This window comes from Clupea harengus, chromosome 19 (genome assembly GCF_900700415.2).
Source record: "Clupea harengus chromosome 19, Ch_v2.0.2, whole genome shotgun sequence".
In the NCBI taxonomy this organism is placed as follows: domain Eukaryota; kingdom Metazoa; phylum Chordata; class Actinopteri; order Clupeiformes; family Clupeidae; genus Clupea; species Clupea harengus.
Window position 1 is genome coordinate 9,099,350 of NC_045170.1, and position 23,198 is coordinate 9,122,547.

Consider the following 23,198-nt stretch of genomic DNA (forward strand, 5'->3'; position numbering starts at 1 on the left):
GACCTGTTCAAGGACACTTGTCAGTCACACATTTCAATCAGTCTCTTTCTCAAATACACTCCAAAAAGCCACAGTCACAATGCTGCCACATTACCTTACAACTCTGCCAAACTCTGTCGGTTACTCTCACACACACACACACACACACACACACACACACACACACACACACACACACACACACACACACACACACACACACACACACACACACACACACACACACACACACACACACAGCAAGGCTCAACATGGTCCTGCAGCTTTCATTCTGACAAGCTAAAAGGTATTTCGTGTGTTGTATGCTTCACTGGGGAGGAGAGGAAAAAAAGAGAAAGGAGGGAAAAAAGAGAAAAACAAAAAGGAAGATGAAAGAGTGGGTGTGGACAAAACACCCAAAGACTCAAGGTAGAGGGGGAGCTGACAAAGAGAACATGTCTGGGTGGAGAGGGTTTGAAGAACAACAAGGAAAACAAAGACAGAAACACATTTAAGAGGAGTTCAGGGACAGAGGCGGAGAGGTTTTATTTATTCATTTATTTATCTGGGTGAACCGGTCTGTGTATACATTAATGTGTGTGTGTGTGTGTGTGTGTGTGTTTGTGTGTGTGAGAGAGAGAGAGAGAGAGACAGGCAAGAGACAAGATAATATTGGATATGAAACTAATTCCCTCAGTCTCAAACACATATGCAAGCTCTAGCCTGAGTCAATGTCAAGCTTAATCTGAACTCACCGTAACTGTTTACATCTCACTCTCTGCTTCTAATGAGATGTGATTAATAGGCCTACGCTACACCTAAGGGCTTTTCTAAACACAAACTGTAACATGGGCGTGGAGGAACGACACTAAAAGGCAACACAACACATCACCGACTACTGTCCCATCATCACATCATACAAGTGGATATGCAAAAGCCACACACGAAACACAATCACATTAAACTACCACCCAAAGAGGAGGGCGTCAGAGAGCAACAGACGAGAGGAGAAGAGCAAAGGAGGAGAGCTTTAAAGAAGTGAATGAAGGAGAGTAATTACTAAGTTAATTAAAGTGTGACAAGGAAATGGCTCCACGCTTGGCTTGGGTAGACTACTTAAGGGACATCTTGAAGCGCTTAGCTAAGCAGAGAGGCGTTGAAACAAAAAGGGGAACAAAGGTCAAATGGCGCGCGCGAGCGAGCGAGCGAGCGAGCGAGAGAGAGAGAGAGAGAGAGAGAGAGAGAGAGAGAGAGACCTATGGCGTCTAAGAGCAAAGTATGCAACTCATGCCCACCAAGAGCATACTCCATGCCTACCAAGAGCATACTCCATGCCCACCAAGAGCATACTCCATGCCCACCAAGAGCATACTCCACGCCCACTAAGAGCATACTCCATGCCCACCAAGAGCATACTCCATGCCCACCAAGAGCATACTCCACGCCCACTAAGAGCATACTCCATGCCCACAGAGAGCATACTCCATGCCCACAGAGAGCATACTCCATGCCCACAGAGAGCATACTCCATGCCCACAGAGAGCATACTCCATGCCCACAGAGAGCATACTCCATGCCAACCGCACAGAATAGGCTGTTTTAGGACAGCTCATTATACAAGAAAAGGATGTGTTCCTAAACAACACCACAAACATTTTCTGTAACAAATGACAAATGTGATGCAAACATGGTGAACGGAACTGAAGGCCTTGTTGTGGGCCTTTGCAGTCTTACAAAGAAATGTAGCATCACAGCTTTGGTTTTTGACCATGACCAAAATGACCTTAAGCCCATTCTGGTTGTGGCATAACAGCTGAAGTTATAGGACATAGGACATCCGACATAGATGAACATCAAGTTTTGCCAGTGATGCATTTGACAAGAGACGTCAGGAACGGCAGGCATAGCAAAATATAGCCCCTGGCTGTCAAAATGATTCCATTATGAGCCCTTTCAAGTCTGTCTTTCTCTTGCTCTCCCTGTCTTTCCCTCCCTTGTTCGTGCCTGAGTAGAACGCTAATCTTTAGCGTGACGCCCTCGACTGCGCTGGTCGTGAACGCTCGACTAGCTGCCCAGCAGGAGCCTCTCCAGATAATGAAGGGCCTCGACGGCCACGAATGACGGGCGACAAGCACAGCCTGTGAGCGTTGCATTGCTGGAGTGGGAGATGATTGCAATCAGAGAATAGCCACAGAGGCGTGGGAGAAGAAGGGAGAAGAGGTAGAGGAGGAGGAGGAGGAGGAGGAGGAGGACCAGGAAGAGAGCCGGATTGGGGTCAGGAAGTCTGAGTCACTTATTGTTTTTCATCTATCCATCCATCCATCCATCCGTCCATCCGTCCATCCGTCATTTGAGAGAATTAAGTCATCTTTGCGTACAGGCCCCCATCTATCCATCCTCCTAGGGAAGAAAGACTCTCTAGCTCTCTTTTGGTTTCTCCCAAGATTCATCCATTTTCCTAACTGCTGAAAATGCCTTTAACCATCCAGAAGAAAATCTCGGACTCTTACTCTTTTCTCCACACAGCCATCCAACTGTCAGTTAACCAACGTAGACTGATCTCTCACTCCTCAACTATCTCTTTTTGGAAGTGTTTAAATGGGCAGAGCTGTCTGGTCTAATCTTGCTCAGTGTGCTTGACTGATCTGTCTTTTAGGATGACAGCCTTGCACCAGTGGAGGCTATAGGGGAAGCTTTCTGAGGCTGATGGCTCTCATCCCATGGCTCACTCAAACGGAGCACAGCGCCCACCCTCGAGCACGAGATGAGGCTCTCTCTCTGGCTCGAGGACCAGCAGCTCTTATTAGTGAGGTAGTGTACAGGGCAGTGATGACATGATGGCAGCTCTTATTAGTGAGGTAGTGTACAGGGCAGTGATGACATGATGGCAGCTCTTATTAGTGAGGTAGTGCACAGGGCAGTGATGGCAGCTCTTATTAGTGAGGTAGTGCACAGGGCAGTGATGGCAGCTCTTATTAGTGAGGTAGTGCACAGGGTAGTGGTGGCAGCTCTTATTAGTGAGGTAGTGCACAGGGTAGTGGTGGCAGCTCTTATTAGTGAGGTAGTGTACAGGGCAGGGGTTTACTGCATGATGGAAAGCTGTCCAAAAACTGTTTAATGACTGAGCGATTCTCAGGGAACATGCGTTGTGTGTGAGAGAGAGAGAGGTAGAGCGAGAGAGAGAACAACAGAGAATGAGAAAGAGAGAGAGAAAGAGAAAAGGGAGAGAGAAAGACAGCGAGAGAGAGAGAGAGAATGAGAGAGAAAAAGAGAGATTTCCCAGGTTGTGGGCTGCTGGAGAAAGGGCTAGGCTGGCAGAGGCTTAGCCGGCGCTAGGCAGGTCTGCTGTTGATAACGGGCTTGTTCCAGTTGTTTTGCTTTTTTGGTTTGCTTAACACAATAAGCGAAGGTGTTCCAGCCAATGGCAGGTTACCGTTTCAGCAAGCTTTTTCTGCATTTCCACTCCGTCACAATCACAGCCGACAGCTCGCTTGAGAATACGGAAGGACAAAAGAAAGAAGTCAGTCTTTTTTTACAGCTACAAATCATGAGACAGCCATGGAGAACAGCCGGGACAGAATGCACAAGGCCTTGGCTAATACCAGAAAGCAAACAATTGACAAACAATAAATAAACAAACAAACAAACAAACAAACCTCATGAACGGCCAAACCAATACTGGACCAAACCCTTCGCATTGGACCTCGGAGAAATGACCGAAAAGCAATTACCCCAGTTAGTTCGTGTCTTTAAGACCAGTGCCAACCAAATCAATAAGGAAACCATTCATCTCGCACGCCTGTCCTAAACACGTGAATTGGATTGGTGGAGCCTCGTGTTGAGTCACCTGCTCTCGAGTCCTTGATTATTTTGCAACGTGCCAAGGCTAGCAGAAGTCAAAACAAGTGAGGCAGAAATGGAGACAAAGACAATGGCACTGACTAGAACTCACTGAGCTGGAGAAAACAGAATTAAGGATTGAGGTTATGTCAGTTGACATTAATAGATTTTGAAATTGTTTACAAAAGTCCCCCCCCCTTATTCTCTTTAGCGTGAGTGCTGTCAAGCCAGAGGGGTTTAACATTTTCTGTGACTTCTCCTAAAATGGCTGTGCAACAAAAGCCTACGCTGTTATTACTTTGATGATAGTGGTGACAGCGGCGATGGTGGTAATTTTGTCATGCGGCGGGCAAGAGTGGCCCCAGAAGACACCCATTAGTAGACTCGGGGCAATTACGGGCACACCTGGAAGCATACGTGTCAAAACAGCGTGGCCAGCTATGTCACAGACCAGCCGCTGCACAGGCCTGAGAGAAACCTTACAATGACTCCTCTCGGCATGGCGGAGTTCTGTGCTGTTTGCTGTCAAACCTCCTCTAAGAACTTCCAAAGTGCTCTGTGTGCCAGCCTGCAGAGCCCCGGCTGTTAGCACAGCACTAACTCAGGCTTTCAGAGAGTGGACTTTGAGATGAGGGCAAAGGGTGAGGCCAATAGCAAAGCTAAGCCCCCCCCCATGAAGGAAAGAAAAATAAAGCACACACACAAACACACACCACCCCCTCCACACACACACCCGCACGCACATGCACACGCACACGCACACGCACACGCACACACACACACACACACACACACACACACACACACACACACACACACACACACACACACACACACACACACACACACACACGGCTCAAGCTTGGTCAAAGGGGCCAGACACCAGCAATCCTGCAAGCTTACTGCGGTAGAACACTGCTACAGGAAACAGGGGAAGAGGGGTGGGAGGACAAAAAAGGAAAGGTTAGGTGGGAGAGAGAAAGAGGGAGAGAGAGAGAGAGAGAAAGAAAGAAAGAAAGAAAGAGAGAGAGAGAGAGAGAGAGAGAGAGAAGGGGGGAAATAGCAGCAGTAGCACAGAGCACAAAGACAGCAGGCATGACACTAGTGAGTGAGAGAGAAGCAGACTAGAGTCTGACAGACGTCTCATGGCCAAACGGGCTTCTCTTGCATATTAGTGTGGCGGGGCAGAGAGCGACGCAGGCACATGAAGGAGACTAATCCCCTCACCGCATCATATTCACTTAGCCTCTAAGCCTTACCCTCAGACTGTGTGTGTGTGTCTCTGTGTGTGTGTGTGTGTGTGTGTGTGTGTGTGTGTGTGTGTGTGTGTGTGTGTGTGTGTGTGACAGAGACTGCAAGTAGGGAAGATAAAAATGAAAAGAGAGGCTACCGTGGGAGAGGTAGGAGAGAAGGGGGGCCGGAGTGATTAAGAGATGATGAGAGATTATGAGAGATGCTCCCATGTCTGTCTGATCAAATCTGTGGCCGTCTCCATGGTGCTCATGGGAGACTGAACTTCCTGTTTCAATTTAGTCTTTATTCATGCCATGCTTGTCTACTACAATCAAACAACATGATCATGGTGTGCGCGTGTGTGTGTGTGTGTGTGTGTGTGTGTGTGTGTGTGTGTGTGTGTGTGTTGTGTGTGTGTGTTGTGTGTGTGTGTTGTGTGTGTGTGTTGTGTCTGTGTGTTCATGCGTTTAAATGAGAGTTTGAAACAACAGACCATTTATGACAGCTCTGATCAAATCACCGGCGATTCACATGATAACATTTTGCTTATGCCTCATTGCTGCTGTTCTCAGTCTGTGTGCCTCATGAATCAGGTTAGCCAATCTTTGGCTTTGTGTGTGTAAACCTCAATCTCACACACACACACACACACAAAGACACACACACACACACACACACACACACACACACACACACACACACACACGAGCACTAGCAGGAAACCAATCCTCTAAACTGGCTAGAAAAGGAGTCATTTCCACTGGACAGAGATCTTCCACACATCCAAACTTTACTTGGACTTGCTGGGCTATATTGGGAACATTTCTAGTCAAATCCCTTTTTAGCCTAGTTATTAGAGATAAAGTACCTTGGACCGCTTTCATATGCAAACTTAAACTTTTCAGATTTGGACCCACGGCCTGTGAATGGAGAGAACTGAAGACGGGGAGGGGGAGGGAGAGGGAGCTGAGCACTTCTAAAAGAAGTCATTCAAAAATCAGTCTTGACTTTGGTGAAAGTCACACGGCTACTTCTTTGTTGACTTCACTCATTGCCCCTCATCTGATCACCCAGACCATGACACACTTCAGCTAGGAGTTAACCCAGCGTGGCGAATGGACAAAGGGTGTAATTGTATGTGTATCAGTTATAGCTAGTTTCCACCAGATTGTTGGGACTGGCATCTGGTCTCTGCCTCAATGTGCACGACCCCAGCACGATGGCAAACAAGCATGTGTGTACAGAAGTATTTGTGCACATGGCACGCATCCATATTTTTGGTGTGTGATATGTAAGTGTGTGTATATGCAAGCTGCTTGTAAGGGAACCTCGGTCTGCAAGTGTGTCTGTACAGGTGAGTGTTTGAGAGGCTGTGAGTGTGTCAGTACAGGTGCAATCTTGTTTGAGGGGGTAAAACTGTAAAATACCTGAATGTGTAGGATGTGGATGTGCAGGTGTGTGTGTGTGTGTGTGTGTGTGTGTGTGTGTGTGTGTGTGTGTATGTGGAGTGGAGCACAGTTCCTGGGACCCTGCGGTTCTCTCTGCGGTTCTATGCATGGGGCCCAGATGGATACACCCCACCATCTTGCTGCCTTTAGCCATATCCCAACACCTGAGCCACACGCCACAGGGCCCGGAGACTGGAGACAGGCCAACCGCAGGGAGACAGGCCAACCGCAGGAAGACAGACCAGCCGCAGGGAGACAGACCAGCCGCAGGGAGACAGGCCAACCGCAGGGAGACAGGCCAACCGCAAGGAGACAGGCCAACCGCAGGGAGACAGGCCAGCCGCAGGGAGACAGGCCAGCCGCAGGGAGACAGGCCAACCGCAGGCGGCAGGTGTCTGGAAGTCTACATCGACTTGGAGACCCTCAGGCTACTAACTTGTGTGTGTGTGTGTGTGTGTGTGTGTGTGTGTGTGTGTATATATATAATATACACACACACACACACACACACACACACACACACACACACACACACACACACACACACTCAGTAGGAACATTGAGCTAAAACTAATGCAGTCTAGAACACCAGTCCTGCAATTAATCTTCGCTTCATGGAGGTTACAATATTCAGGATTTGTTTAAACTAATTTAGAGGGCTGGTGATCAACTGTGTTCATTTGGGAGATTGCTGTTTGTGGTGCTGTTGAATTCTATTGCTTTGTACCGACACGTGTTTCAATCATTTTCACCACCCCATTTCTATCAGTAAGGCTAAGATAAATAACAGAAAAACCCTGTGTTCAATACAGTTTTAACAGCAGCACAAACTACATCTTTCAGAATGATCCTACAACTGAATCGTTGCCACTCTTAACCTGTATTAAACATTAACTGAACAACCATGAATGGGGATTTATTGCAGGAATGTTGCATTAGACTGCCTTAGTTTGTGATAGGTGCACCTAATAAACTACCAACTGTGTGTGTGTGTGTGTGTGTGTGTGTGTGTGTGCCGACTGGAGAACATGGGCGCAAGACTGCAGTAAGATGGTTACATAAAATCTGAGCTCTCCGTCTGTCTCCTCCTGATAGTGTGCCAGGGGTCTTACCTTGGCTCACCGCCCGACAGACTGTCTCCATTGCTGGGTTGCGTCTGGCTCCTCTCCTCTCTGGCGCTGGGCTCGGGGACTTGCTGGTGCTCAACTGCCAAACTCTGTTGACTTGTCTGAGGCCTCTCCTCCCTTTCCTCCTCATCTTCGTTGCCGCCGCATACCTCCATCTTCTCGCCTTCCTTTTCCTGCTCGTCACTATCGTTATCGCTCTCCTCACCCAGCATGTCATCAACCTGCAAAGGGAAGATGGAGATGAGATGAAGAGGACCGCTCCATTTTTCACTGCTTCACACACTGCACATGAGCATGCTCTGTTCGGTATAAAGGTCATATTTGACATAGCATTTGTTACATGACAACCTGAACCACGCATTTGTTTTTAAACATTCACATCAGTTCAACAAATAAGAAAACAAATAGCAAAAAAGGCAAATAAAACGTTTGTGTATTCATTGTTTTTGTAATATTTCATACATCACGTGTCCTACCACACAGGAGGTAATATTGGACCTAACATTTCCGACACAAGACGTATCACTCAAATGTGAGGTCAGCACGATAGCCAGGTATTACTGATGCTGCCAGTGCAACCGACCGCCTCACCTTTTCCATGAACACCAAACATGGTTCCCCCCCCCATGCCTACATACAGTGTGACGACTCATGTCTAAGACAGACCGGAAACCCAAGGGATCAACCCGTACTTCACCTTTGACTCACACTGGCTATACCCTGTGCCCTGCACTCGACTGCTCTGACGTCTTAATGCCATGCGTAGGCGGCTTCGGTTCACACTGCCGCGGCTTTTAATGACCAGTCGGCACTTTGCTCACGGATCAGCCTCTCCAGCAACGAGGCGTAATTCCTCCACTCTCCCAGAGGAGTCAGAAGCAAATGGCTCCTCCTTTGATACCACTTATATGTACAGCGGTGGCACAAGTGCTAGTGGACACGTACAAGGAGTTTGTGGGGAGATGAAGGGGGGAAAAAACAGGAAAAGGGATTGTTCAACCAGCCAAACTTATTCTTGCCATGTTGCATTTAGTTACAATTACTTTGATAACAAGAGAAACATTTAATTAGAAGTATGCCAACTGAGGAGTGACGCGGTTTTACCGCCTGGCTGTGCGTCCTAAAGAGATTTAATTGGCTGGGTACGGCAGGAATATAACGGATTGGTATCTAATTCGATCATCTTCTTCAATAAAGACTCTAAACTCTGTGGAAGGCTCTAAATCGTATAACTTTGGAGAGTAAATCACACAGCGGCCTATTTAATAACATCAGCGTGATATAAGCCAGATCTCTGCACCACATTACAGGGAGACTCTCCAGCCATAAGAAATCATTGCGGTTTAAATAATTCATTACATTTGTTCACTGAGTAATTCCTCTTTTAAATCTTCCGCAGCTGTTCATGAGTTAGTATTTCTGAGAGTATTGGTGCCAGTTTTGATGTAAAGCTGACTCCCCCTGAGCCCATAAACATCGCCATGTTCAAGAGCGGCCACTCCATCATGACAGGCGTGTCGATCCACTGATGAGGTCCGATATCGACCACTGGGGAATGTATCATTCCAACGAGGAGCTTTATTTTCCTGTGTAATCTGGAAACGAACAAGTCAGGGCTCTGGATCAGGAAAGAATGGTTGTTGGTTAATGAGAAAACAGGAATAGGATGGATTGATAAGGTCCCTCATGCACATTACGTTCACATTACCAGGGCCTCTGCACCTGCAACTGTAAAGCCATTTCTTATTTTGCGATCAACATTTTATTGATCAGAGGCCAATTCTGCCATCCAAATAATCATGAGGAGTTGCAGTCATTATTTTTCCATTAATATAGCCTCGGCACTGCCACATACCAACATATTACCGCCGGTGGAACCATGGCCCAGAGGTGGTTCTGTAATTAACCAACGGTCTCCGTTTCCCCACTGGCTGGAGGAAAGGTCAATAGGAAGGAAAATGAATGAGGAGAATGGCAGACGCACCCCAGAGGTCTTAAGAGTGTTGACTCGGTTTTATTAGTGGGTTAGAGGCAGTGGGGTCCACCTTGCCACCAGTCAAGACCAGACGCACACAGCTCATCCCTACGATGCTCATTACCTTAACCATAATGATACAGCTCATCCCTACGATGCTCATTACCTTAACCATAATGATGCATCCCATCCCATGATGGCAATGAAGCTTGGCAGTAACGGTGACAAGTGGGATTCAAACTGGTTAAATGAAATTAAACCAAATTAAACCTCGTTAATTCTGGCCCTTCCGTGTTTCGCCAGCAACCGATGTTAAGTGGAAGGTTGGGGCTGCCCGTGAAAATATTATTACCACCGTTCATCACCACATGTTCCAAGGTTCCCCAAGGGCAGAGTGAAACTAATGGTTTCGAAGCCTGCTTAACTACTGACAAGAACTTCTCCAAGAAATAGTGCACATTGTGGGTCAGTTCACAACCGCTGGATCAAAACTGGGAAGACCAGTATAAAAAGAAAGTAGACCCATTTTGAAAGAAAGAGATCGCAAGTGACAGAAAGTGACACAATCAACCTGCAATGTTCACTGCACTACTGAGATGTTACCGCTGGGAAATAATCCCTAATCATTGGGTAGAATTACCCCAAATGACCTTCTGCTCATGGGTTTACCACATTTCTATTGCAAATTCACAGCTTAAAGCAGCAATAAGGAGTTCTGATCAAAAACTAGCAAGCTAACTACCTAAAAGGCATGCACAAACCTTGCAAACACCACCAAACAGCCCAATTGACATTGATTAAGCTTGCCAACACACTAACTGGTATCTTTTGGCAGTATAGCTGGCAATGTCATGCTGTGTGCAGGGTGTTCCAGCCCGGTACACAGAACTACATAGGGCATATCCTGGATGGCTAGTGGGAAAGACAGAGGTGTCTGTCTGTCCTTCACATGACCATATGCTATCAAAATAAATTTGAGGATGGTACCAAAACTAGTTGCCTATAAAACCAAACCTCAAAAAACTGTCAAATTGTTGCATAGTGTTACTTTCACTAAATTCCAGCCAAACTCAAACATAAATTAAAGAAAAGAAAGAAAAAGTCAAAGTTCTGTCAGCATTCTTTCCCTGCTTTGTTTAGCGAAAACTTTAAGGCCGATTTAAGTCCTCCATTTGAAGTCCCTCAGCACACAGAGGATTTACTGGAGAATGACCTCCCATGCATCTTAACGAGCCGAGCGTCTTGTTGGATCTGTCAGGTCCTGCACTACGGTGCTGCATACATCACGCCGGTACAGTGTGGGAATGGCCTGTACATCATCAAATGGCAGCTCCTCTACGACTGTCCTTCAGTCGCTGGGTCGATGCCAGCTTTAATGTTTGGCATCTATCTGCCGGATGTTATTGGAGAGAGTCGGTGCCTGTGACGAGAGGGCAATGTGTTCCTAATATTCAGTTGGCGTTTTTTCCCCACAAATAGTTTAAAAGGACGGAGTTTTGAACCGACTGCCTTAGAAAAGGAGACAGATTGATGAATGATGTTTGGAACTGGGAGGGTGATGGACAGCATGGGGAGGGGTGCTATCGGACAAAGGCACGTGGTCCAATGATGCTGTCAGTTACATAATGTGTCTCTGGTTGGCACTGCCTCGGTCCAGCAGTCACAGAGGCGCCAAGTAGGCTCCAAACCTCCACACATTTGATGATAACAGATCTTTATCTAGACCTTCTTGATTGGTATAGACTGCACCTCATAACTGAAACATTATCATCCATATGGGTATAGTTTTAGGCACTCTTGTCTTTCGAATAAAATACACTCAATAACATGGTCTAATGTTAAATGTAGGGCAAAAATTAGACAGTTCTCTTTCTGGTCTCAGTTGAATTATAAAAGACGTTGAACTAAAAAATCAACAACCCAAGCCGTTTTTAATAAGGGGTTGATAAATCCCTCAGAGACCGTTTCTGCGCTGCTCTCTCTCTCAGTCTCTGCAAACATCTTTATGAAATGTTTCCCCAAGGCGGGCCAAATCATCTTTGGATCGTGTGTTACGACAGTCCCAGACAATAAGGTTAAAAGGTCAACAGTCTCTCATCAAGCAGCCTGGAGTTGGTGTTTGCGTGAGCATTAGGTGAGTGTATTCAAGGGAATTGGCGATTATTTTAGGATGAACAACAAAATAATCACTCTAGTTTTTAGAACTCCAGAGCGCAATCAAAGCACTCCGGAGTGTTGTAAAGGTTCCACAGTTATGACAGGCGCAGGAGTTCAATAAAACGGACCTGAACTTAATGGCTATGAGTTTACTTTCCGACCTCCTAAGGGCCAAAGCAGGGTCAAAAAAGTCAGTAGCTGAGAAAGGAGTCTTTTTGCTATGAAGATGCTAACACTCGATACAACTGCTTCATTGCACTGGCATCAAGGTATCTGACCAATTTTTATAATTTTTTTCGGAACAACTATTCGGTTGTTTTATGTTTTCCATTACCATCAATTCACTCCATTTAATCTTATGGGTGCAAATCTCAAGTCGTTGGCATAATGCATACACCACTGCACTTTTGTAATACACTGCCACACCTGAAAGATGTATACAGAAAGAATGAACAAAATCCATCGACTCAATTTAGAGAAATTGTCAGCCACCCAGCAGTTTCAGGGCTGCACAGATGTACCCACCACGGAGTAGGTACTTATATCGCCTCTGAAATCTGCCTCGAAAAGGGGTCCTGCAGGGGCAATTTCTTCAGTGGAACCTTTTTTTATATTTGTGTGTGTGTGTGTGTGTGTGTGTGTGTGTGTGTGTGTTCCTGAACTGTTCTCTGAGAGAGCGAGAGAGAGAGAGAGCGCGCGAGAGAGAGAGAGAGAGAAAGAGAGAGAGAGAAAGAGTTTGGGAATATGCAAGTATGTGTCTCCCCCAGTTTGTATATGCATTACCCAGTGAATATATTCTGTTTGTTCTTTTTCCTCCAGCAAAAAAATGCAGTTTGATGCGATTGACAGCACTGTTAGTCCTGCTGCCCGGGCTAATTACACTCATTCAAAAGGGGTTACCCCGGTTCCCCAGATGCGCCATTGAGCCCACAATTAATTGACAGAAGGTCTTAACCATCCTCGCCCACTCCTTCACGTTGATTCCCTGCTGTTCCGCCATGTGCTTTTATGGAATCGTAAGTGCTCAGTAATACATCGTAAATTACATAAAAACTGTGAACTGCCTTTAACATAAAATATTCCCCAAATCCCTCCAACATCCTGAGGGCCTGTCACTAATGCTACAGCACTACATCAATGAGTTGACTGCATAGATTAAGCTGACCTTCCTAGACGCATGTTGGCGTGAACAATTCATTAAATCAATGAAGCCGACCCACTGAGTCAGATGTCTATAGGGAGGGTCAAAACTAAACCAGGGCTTCAGGGGCAGTGGGCCTGTGTGTGATCAACTGCTGTAGGATGGATTAGACATGCTTGGGAGTCTCCTTGATGTTGCCAAGTGACAAAAACAATCCAAAAATACTCTAAACCAAAAACTTTAGAGTCGCACTTAAAGTGGGCCACTAACACATGGATGCCTTGCCCTTCATGAATATGTATATCATCTCTGCATCAGCAAATTAAGGGTGATGCCTCTGCCTTTGGGCACTGGTACAAGACAGACATAGAGATGGAAAAATGCAATGCTCAGTGGAGGGACATGTAGATTGGTTCCGCCTGACAACAGCCTGCTGTTGCACACTTGGATTTGAGTGCACATCATTTGTCTAGAACCGTACTGTTGGGACATCCCACTTCAGCACGGGCCTTGAGGCCAGCGCTTCACAGCTAGTCAAGAACCAGAGACAACAGCAACAAACTGTCAGCCCAGTAAATGTGAATGTAGTTATTTAACAGATGCTTTCAGTAAAGCTAACTTACAGTAAGATCAAGTCTGAGAAAGGAACCCTTTGAACTATTAGTTTTCAGAGCACACATCGACCGTAAAGAACTGGTATTGCTAAACCTAGAAGAGATCCAGAGCCCTAGGGCTATGGTTATAAAGGTTCCTTCATATGTTCAGAGTTGACAGTTCCTCTTTGAGAATTTAAGAGCAAAACCTACTGTGATCTGGGGTTACAGACATGTACATTGCCATCTCCAATGTTAGTGGTTTCCAAGTACGTGTAACAGGTCATCAAAAATATAAAAAAATCAAAAACTGTTGAATGGCCGGGACTTACACAACAGGAACTAGTGAATGGCCAGGACTTACACAACAGAAACTAGTGAATGGCCAGGACTTACACAACAGAAACTAGTGAATGGCCAGGACTTACACAACAGAAACTAGTGAATGGCCAGGACTTACACAACAGAAACTAGTGAATGGCCAGGAGTTACACACAAAACAAAAATCCACACATATATAACCAACAACAGGGACTACCCACTAACTGTGGCAGTTGGTGATGAGCCTTTAGGCAGATCAAAAGGTGACTCTGGCACAAGGAGCACCTGTGTAGGAGTGAGGGAGCGCATCCATCACAGCCACCACAGGACAAAGAGCCAAACACCACCAGCCCCCCATCACTCTGTGTCTCACCTTGAGGAGGAGAATGAGCTCCCGCCTCCGCAGCTCCACCACGTCTCCAAAGCTACACACTGAACAGACAGGGAGGCAAGCCTGGCTCAGGACTAAAATCAATTCCGTGAAACAAGGGGGCACAGAATGTCAATAGCATCTTCTGTGCAATACATAGAACGGGTCAGGGCTTTTTTTTTTTTTTCTCAAAGAGTTGATGAATGCACTACATTGATTCCAAGGTTGTCTGAAGCAGTAAAGTGGGAGAGAGAGAGAAAAAAACGGAGCTGGGTTTGTTATACAATTCATTTTCACTGTATGACATCTAGACTTACAATGCAAGGGAGGAAGCACAAGCACCATGGAGGAAAACAGATGGCACAAGAGAGGAGGACAAAACAAAACTGCAGTGAAGAGGTCAGACCGTGAGACTACTCATTTTCCCTTCTGTAATTTTCTCTCTCTCTCTCTCAATAACAGACACCATCGCTCTCCAGATTGCTTTACGTTATTGCTGTTGGTTGAAGCACCTGCTGGGAGCAGGCTTGGCTTTGGAATGTACTCTCAGCCCTTCAGAAGGCGGAGGGCATTCGATTGCCATCTATTGAGCGTTTATTTAGTGTTATGATGTCGTGTGGGTACGTACACTAAACGATGAAGTTTGTCGTTTATCTATCCCCTAGTGACCTAGTATCATTACCAGTAATCCTCCATTGGGAATTGGAACCATTTGATTAACGTATTTTCAAGGGGGGACTTCAATCACTACATTGATATCGGAGTAAGCCCTTGCCCCACTGATGTCCCATTATTTATCTCAGGATTGTTTAATGTCTGTGTGAAGCCATTAATCCATCATACGCAAGTGATTGTGATCGCTTTGAACCCAAGACTTCCTTTTATTAATAAACTGATTGAGAAATTAAACTTAGGTTCCAGCTGTGCAGCAAGCCAGCCAAGGAAACTTTTAAAATAACCTTCAACAGTTTAAATGACATGAAATGATAGTTAGTTATGTTTCATCCTCTTCAATTTAACTTGTAACATTATAATAGGAAAAGGCATATAATATTAACATTAACACACCCCAGGAACTGCCAACTCTTTAAATGGTTCCCTAAGCTAGCGATAACTAGGATAGTTCATAATTAGCATGAGACCTTACATGTTTTCCTGTCTCGCGGAGGTTCTTGCTCGTAGCATACAGTCTGGTGGGAGTAGACCACACACATTAGTTCATCGTTATGGAAGACTGTGAATGAAAATGTGTTATCTATCCTATGCGGTTTTCCCCGATACACTAATGGCATTCCTATGTGGAAGGGGAATGACGGCACCCTGCGTGGGACGGGTGTCTGCTAAGACACAGAGGCAACTGCACTGATCCCTCGTGAGGTTGGGGATCAGGTGAGAGATCAAAGCTTCTCAGCGCAGCTACAAGAGACAGACAGAAGAAGAAGAAGATAGAAGAGAAGACGGAAACAAAGGTAAGAGCGAGAGGTGAGCCAGAGGTGGTGGTGGTGGTTTGGTTTCTGAAATAGCAACTGCATTCATTGAGAAAGAGGAAAAAAAAAAAAAAAAAAAGATTTGACAAATGGTTACTCCCATCCAGAACAACACATAAACCAAATAAAGAGGGGGAGTGGCGTCCTTGTTAATAAAGTAATGAAGTTGAACGGCTGCATTTTCCCCCGGGTGAAGATACACAACAGACAGCAACATCGCTCTGCAGTCTCTCAGGATGTGACTCAAAAGGATGAACCCATCCTAAGTGTACATGAAAAGAGTTTGTAGAAAGAAAGAAGGGTGGGAGAGAGAGAGTGGGGGGGTGGGCAGAGAAAATATGTGCATTAGAGAAACTTTACACAAAAAGGCATGAGTCTACCAGGAACAGCGTTCAAACAGTGGTGAGAGAGACGGAACAGTGGAGAGAGAGATGGAACAGTGGTGAGAGAGACGGAACAGTGGTGAGAGAGACGGAACAGTGGAGAGAGAGATGGAACAGTGGAGAGAGAGATGGAACAGTGGAGAGAGAGACGGAGTGTATCTATGCAAGAGCAAGCAAGAGAGAGGGAGAGAGACTGAGAGAGAGAGAAACCAGGCAAGAAGAATGAGAACATGAGCACACCCCGCAGTACTGTGAGCATCACTGGCTGCTCCTTTGTGCTGGAGGCTTGCTTCAGATCAAAGGCCATATGCTTGTTGCTGCCAGCAGGGCCAAAAGCACGGCCTGCATTTACAACAGCAATTACCCTCAGGAGTCTTGCCCATTTAGTACTGCTGCTTCAAAGCATTCAGGTATACACACAAGCTCCACACACACACACACATATTCAGAGATACTTGTAGACAGATGTGCTCTCTCTCTCTCCACACACACACACACATATTCAGAGATACTTGTAGACAGATGTGCTCTCTCTCTCTCCACACACACACACACACATATTCAGAGATACTTGTAGACAGATGTGCTCTCTCTCTCTATATAGACACACACAAGCTCTACACACACACACACACACACACACACACACACACACACACACACACACACACACACAGGCTTGTAGACAAATGTGCTCTCTCTTACACAAACACACACACATATATTGAACGAAGTGTGAACGTCAAAGAGAAAGGAGAAATGCACTGAAGCCTCAGAGTCTGAGGTAATTTCAATAGAAAACAAATCTCACATGGTGAGAAATTCAATCCAATATTATTCTTGTTCTTCTACCTGGAGGGACACAATTCCCACTGGTCTAGGCAGGACGCCCACACAAGATAAAATAAATCCAACCCACATTATTTTGTCTGTCTGAGAAAAAAGTACAGCGAGAAGCACAAAGCGTCGAGACTGCAGGAAACTTAACTAAAACTCTCTCCCTGACTCATATAACTGAGAGCTACATCAACAGGTTGGCACACAAACCTTTGGACACTGCTGAATTTAAATGCCAAATGAATGAGTTTGCAAAACACCACATCTGCAAAAACCTGTGAGCATTACAAACGCAGAAAGACAGAAAGTGACAGATCAGTCAGGGCACAGAAAGAATGGATAGAGAGAGAGAGAGAAAGAGAGAGGATGGAAATTAAATCAGAAACAAGAGGAAGAGGAAGAGAGAAAGAAAAGAAAGGAGACATGAGTCAACGGGAGTATACATGTTCAAGATAAATAGAAACAGAGAGGGTGAGGGAGAGGGAGGGTGCGATGATGGAATGAGGCACGGGGAGTGTGTGAGGCTGAGTCGATCTGTGCAGACAGCAGTCAGGCTAACATTATTAGGCAGCCTGTCGGGTCGCCTGAGAGCCCACACTACCCCGATCAGCCACTCATCAACGGGGAACCTTCCTGGAGCTGCAGCTTCTGCAGGGACAGATGCCGGAGTCGAGACGCCAGTGCGGAGTGACTCATCCTGTGGAGCGGAGCGAGAGGAGCGGAACGAGGCCGGCCCGACCGGCGGAGGAGACAGGTGGCTCTGGCTGACCCCCGTCCTGATCACAGTGACCTCCGATGAGTCATGTTGTGGTGTGAGTGACAGGGCGAACGACAGCCTGTGATTATGTGGCTGTACGGGGACGCGTGACCTCTGACAAGGTCAAATGAGACGGTGCTAGATGAGTGACTTCAACATCCATATCACATCTGCACAGGTTACCACATAATAGAGGCAGCAATTTAATACGGCTCTGCTTTGCTAAATAGTGGAAGTTACGAGGGGCCGACGTTAAGGACGAATAAGAGGAGAAAAACAAACAGATGGCAAGAGATCAACTGCTTTAATTAAGACTCTGCATTGGAATTGCTGATGTGAAGATAGTTCAGTCCTTCTTGCGATATGCCCTTCCTTGATTCATCAATATCATAAAAAAAGTAGTTACTCTCCACCATCTCACACAGGCTAAGGGAATGTTTACTTTGCGAGGAGAGAAGGTTATAATGCTGGGGAAATGGATGAGAGAGTGATGAAGTAGTGTGTGTGTGTGTGTGTGTGGACGAGAGAGTGATGAAGTAGGATGGTGTGTGTGTGTGTGGACGAGAGATTGATGAAGTAGGGTGGTGTGTGTGTGTCTGTTTGTGTGTGTGTGTGTGTGTGTGTGTGGATGAGAGAGTGATGAAGTAGGATGGTGTGTGTGTGTGTGTGTGTGGATGAGAGAGTAATGAAGTAGGATGGTGTGTGTGTGTGTGTGTGTGTGGATGAGAGAGTGATGAAGTAGGATGGTGTGTGTGTGTGTGTGTGTGGATGCGAGAGTGATGAAGTAGGATGGTGTGTGTGTGGATGCGAGAGTGATGAAGTAGGATGGTGTGTGTGTGTGTGTGTGTGTGTGTGTGTGTGTGTGTGTGTGTGTGTGTGTGTGTGTGAGAGTGATGAAGTAGGGTGGTGATGTTGGGTTTGCCTGAGATCTACACCGACCCACAGGACTGGAGCTGAGTGATGAAGGGAGACGGTTGCCTGACCACCAGCTAAGCCTGCTTAGCGTCAGTTCTGCTGCATGGACCAATCAGAGAGGAGGGGGACGGCCTGTGGTGGCATGGCATTTCCTGAATCTGCCCTCCTATAACACGATGTGATGCCTCGAGACCCACGGAAAGTCAGCGTGAGAGAAGGAGGTAGAACAAGCAGGGAGAGTCGCTGAAATGTTTATTATTGCCTGAACGTTCCAAATATACTATTGTTAATGGTACTAGACAGTAAAAAATTCTGTTGGCAATGAAATGTGAAAGGGTACGCTATGCTATATGCTATGCCAAGACAACCAATACTGCGATCCGCGGCAATTTGCCATTGTACTGTATGAAATAAATAAATAAATAAATAAATAAATAAATAGCCAGCAAACTTCCTGACCTTTGGGTACTCTCCACCAATCAAAGCGAGGGTCAAGCACAGTCTCTACCCTTCACAGCTAAGCCAGCTCTCTCTCAGTCTTCAGACAGGTGTTAGCATTTAGAAGAGCGGGGGGAAAAAGCAGGGTTAAGCACAGCAGCTTCCCACCTCCGTCTGGCATTTAAAAGTGGCAAAGAATGGAGCCTCATCTGTCTGTGGCAGAAGGATTGGGGGGGGGGGGATGGGTCCACTTCATGATATTACCTGCTGCAGACGAGCCAGTCTGCTCTCATCAAACAGCTGTGTGTGTGTGAGTGAGAGTGTGTGACAGAGAGAGAGAGAGAAAAGACATACGAGTTGTGAGAGAGCGAGTTTCTCCTTTAAATTAAAAACATCCATCTCAGACCATACTGTTGAGGAGCTCAGAGATGCACTTAAACAGAGCTGTGAGTACTTGATAAGTGATGTGATGCCTAGGCAACCAGAACAAGAAGCCCCAGTAAACAGATGTCAACACTCTCCACTGGTCTCAATAAGAGGAACAGATGGCAGGGTTTATCATAAGGTTCTTTCCGAAGCTACTGCAACGACTGAGAGGTACCTTAGCACCGGTGACTTTCAAGGTGGTTCCAAAGGGAGGGGGTGGGGGTGAGGGGTGAGGGGTGGGAGAGGGAGAGGGAGAGAAAGAGAGAGCGGTTTCATTCATTTCTTTGAATTTCACACACACACAATGAATGTTAGTCGGTGTATGTTTAAGTGTGACTGTGTGGTCATAGTGGTTGTAAAGTCTGGCTAGACACCACACTGACATTTACTCTAGAGTTGCTGGTACAAATGGCAGTATGCCTTATCAGAGCCTCACAGCCCAGGCAGCTCACGGACCGTGTCTGTGTGTCTGTGTGTCTGTGTGTCTGTGTGTCTGTGTGTCTGTGTGTCTGTGTGTCTGTGTGTCTGTGTGTCTGTGTGTCTGTGTGTCTGTGTGTCTGTGTGTCTGTGTGTCTGTGTGTCTGTGTGTCTGTGTGTCTGTGTGTCTGTGTGTCTGTGTGTCTGTATACAGAAATTGGGGTGAGGTGACTGAACTGTACATATGTGTGTGTATGAAAGAAAGCAAAACGAAATCATGACTGAGAAACATCATGCCTCCCAAAGACGCAAAAATGGGGAAAGACTCTGAGAAGGACTCAGTCAACGGAGGCAATGCCAAGAAGAAGAAGAAGAAGTGGTCCGAGGGAAAAGTGAGGGACAAGTGAGGGACAAGCTCAACGTGAGTGGATAGATGTTTGAGGCATTACTCTGCAAAGCGCTTTGAGTGCGCTATGACAAGAAAAGTGCTATATAATTGCAGTCCATTACCAACGGTGAAAATCATGTATGAGAATATAAATATAAAAGTGTATGAGAATATGTGTTTCAAAAACTGACAAAAGGTAATTGTGCACAGTGGTGTGCAGGGAGTGTGCATAGCATATGGGTATATATATATAGTATATGGTATATATATAGTATATGGTTTGGTGTTTTGTTTATGTGTGAGACAGACAGACAAAGGGAAATACACAGAGGTAAAGATGAGGTCTGGAAATGGAGAGTGGAAGCAAGCGGCTCTAATCCCCTCCACATCGATCCATCACATCCCAGTGTTACAGTTGGGCACCATCTACCATCCTCACTGAGGGTGGGCAAGGCTGCCCAGCGCCGAGGGTTGAGGGTTGAGGGTTGGCAGCGCCAAGGCTGTCCTGGAGCCTCGCATCCGCATCAACAGCCCCTGGCTCTCACGGCCCGGTACTTCCCTCTGACCATCTGGTAGTGGCACCAATCCGCACCAGAGCCAGTCGGCCCAGAGTTGCCAAACCAGAGCCAGAGGAACGCACACCACAAGCCTAATGTTGGAGTTGGCAGGGCACAAGACAGCAGGCCAAATGCAGAGGAGATTTTATCAGAGGCCGTTTTTTTTCCCCTTAAAGTGGTGTAATGTGTACTTCATGCGTGATGGATGGTTGTATTCTTTTAAGAGAAGTGGGGTGACGGGGAGCTCGGTTGTAGTCTTATCTGAGAGAAAGCGATCAATCAGGAATGGCCTTCTCTTGGGGCTGCACAGAGCACTCGAGTAACCGAGCCGCACCATCAATTCATGAGTTTCTACATCAACACTGAGTACTCGTTTATCACGCGATGCTAGTGCAAGAACTGAGAATGGGTACGTTTCTAAATATTGTTCATTGTTAGCATTGACTACATGTCCCATGGTGGTTTGTTTGGTGTTAGGGTGCAGCAAGTTTTTGAGGGAGTTGAGAGCAGAGAAGAGCCGTCAACGGATTTTTCTTAGACTAGGCTACTACACTAATGTGGCTAAACAAATGAATGTTGTTAAGATATAGATATAAGCAAATATGACCAAATATGACTTATCAGTTGGGCTTACTAATGATGACCAGGTTTCACCAAATGTATATATATATAAGAAAAAAACACCCGCTATATGTAAACTAGGGCTGCAACTAACGATTATTTTGGTAATCGATTAATCTATCGACCATTTTTTCGATTAATCGACTAATCTAACGATTATTTCCCATAGCAAATTAAAATAACGATTCAAAATGTTGGAATTTGAATTTCAAATGTATTTGGGTAACAAATGTAATCATCAAAAGACATAAATTAAATAGTAATACAAATTAAAGTGCAAATATGCTTTTAAAAGTAAAGAGAAAGTGCAAATAAAGTTTTAAAAGTAACTCAAATTAGCAATCAAGCCTCTGCAAGTGCAAAATAACGCAAGAATAACTGGGTTGCAAGTGACATTCAAATTCAACTTATGAAATATTTTTTTCCACAAACTTTTGTTGTTGAAGAATGCTAAGTGGAGGAGGTTAACTATTCAGAACAAACGAAAATATAGGCTACTCTGATAATTCACTGATTCACTACATTGCACTTAACATAACTGAAATAGCGTTAGCAAGCATCCTCCATGAGACGTTCTGTTTTCCAACATGTAAGCTTAAACCTTGCTCCCCCAGCTCATTCTCTTTGAAATACTGGAATAGTGCTTCTTTAACTACTAATAATTGACCATCATTGAGATGACAACTTTTCTGTTAGCCATATCTCATATGCAGCAGCTACTAAAGCTAGCTTTGTTTATTGTTTCCATGGTAACATGAGCCGTCTCAGAATAATTCGCTTTTCAGTCGGCCATTTCTGATATGCAGCACATGAAGGTACGAGAACGGAGGGCAAAGAAAACGGTGCATGATTTGTATGCTAGGCTATTTGCAGATTCTGTTCCATTTTTCTCAATGATGGTCAATTATTATTAGTTAAAGATGCACTATTTCGCACTTCCTATAGTGCATTGCAATGCCGAATGAAAATCACCGGTAGCTCTGCTAGCGTCTGCCAAAAAAAAAAAATAATAAAAAAAAAAATGTTTTTTTTAATATTTTATGACGCGTCGACAATAAAAACCATCGTCGACCATTTTTCACAATCGACGTCGTCGATTTCGTCGACTAATCGTTGCAGCTCTAATGTAAACATAATCAGAACAAAAAAACGTTGTTGTCTGAATTTTTGATCTTGGGCTACTGGAGAATGTTGATAACTAACGTTAAAATATAGTCAGTATCATTCATATTTCACCATTGCGTAAGGTAAGACAAAGAGTTTTATATATATATATACACTATACTCATGCATAGAGACTGGATGAAGGGAGAAGAAGACAGATAGAGAACGACAGAGTACACCGTACAGGGAAAACCATAAAAGAGAGTACGAGGAAGAGTGGGTAAAAGAGTGAACAAGAGAGGATGAGGAAGAGTGGGTGAAAGAGTGATAATAAACGACTGAACAAAACAGAATCCTATGCGGTGTGCCCTAGATTGAAATAAGGCACAATGATGCTCTAATCCTCAAGATAAAAGAAAATGTTTGGTAAAAAGTTTGGGGAGTTTAGCATCCATCTATCTCTCTCTCTCCACAAAGTCACCAAGGGCCTGTGTGAGGAGCCCGGAGGAGGTGACAGAGGAAGAACAGCAGCACACACACTCATTAACACTTCCTGTGGTCTCATTAACACGTCCTGTGGTCTCATTAACACTTCCTGTGGTCTCATTGACACTTCCTGTGGTGTCATCGAAACCTCCCATATAACATACACGCAAGTGAGAGGAGGGAAGAGAGAGATACGGG

General features: G+C 45.4%; 1 protein-coding gene across 2 annotated transcripts in view; it reads right to left on the reverse strand.

The window, feature by feature from the left end:
- Positions 1-23,198, reverse strand: part of ctdp1 (CTD (carboxy-terminal domain, RNA polymerase II, polypeptide A) phosphatase, subunit 1) — a 94,091-nt gene that overhangs the window by 27,192 nt on the left and 43,701 nt on the right. For both annotated transcript variants that reach the window (XM_031586706.2, XM_012832921.3), the window contains one exon: positions 7,613-7,848. In XM_031586706.2, coding sequence (XP_031442566.1) covers positions 7,613-7,848 — 236 coding nt within the window. The remainder of the gene's footprint in view (positions 1-7,612; positions 7,849-23,198) is intronic.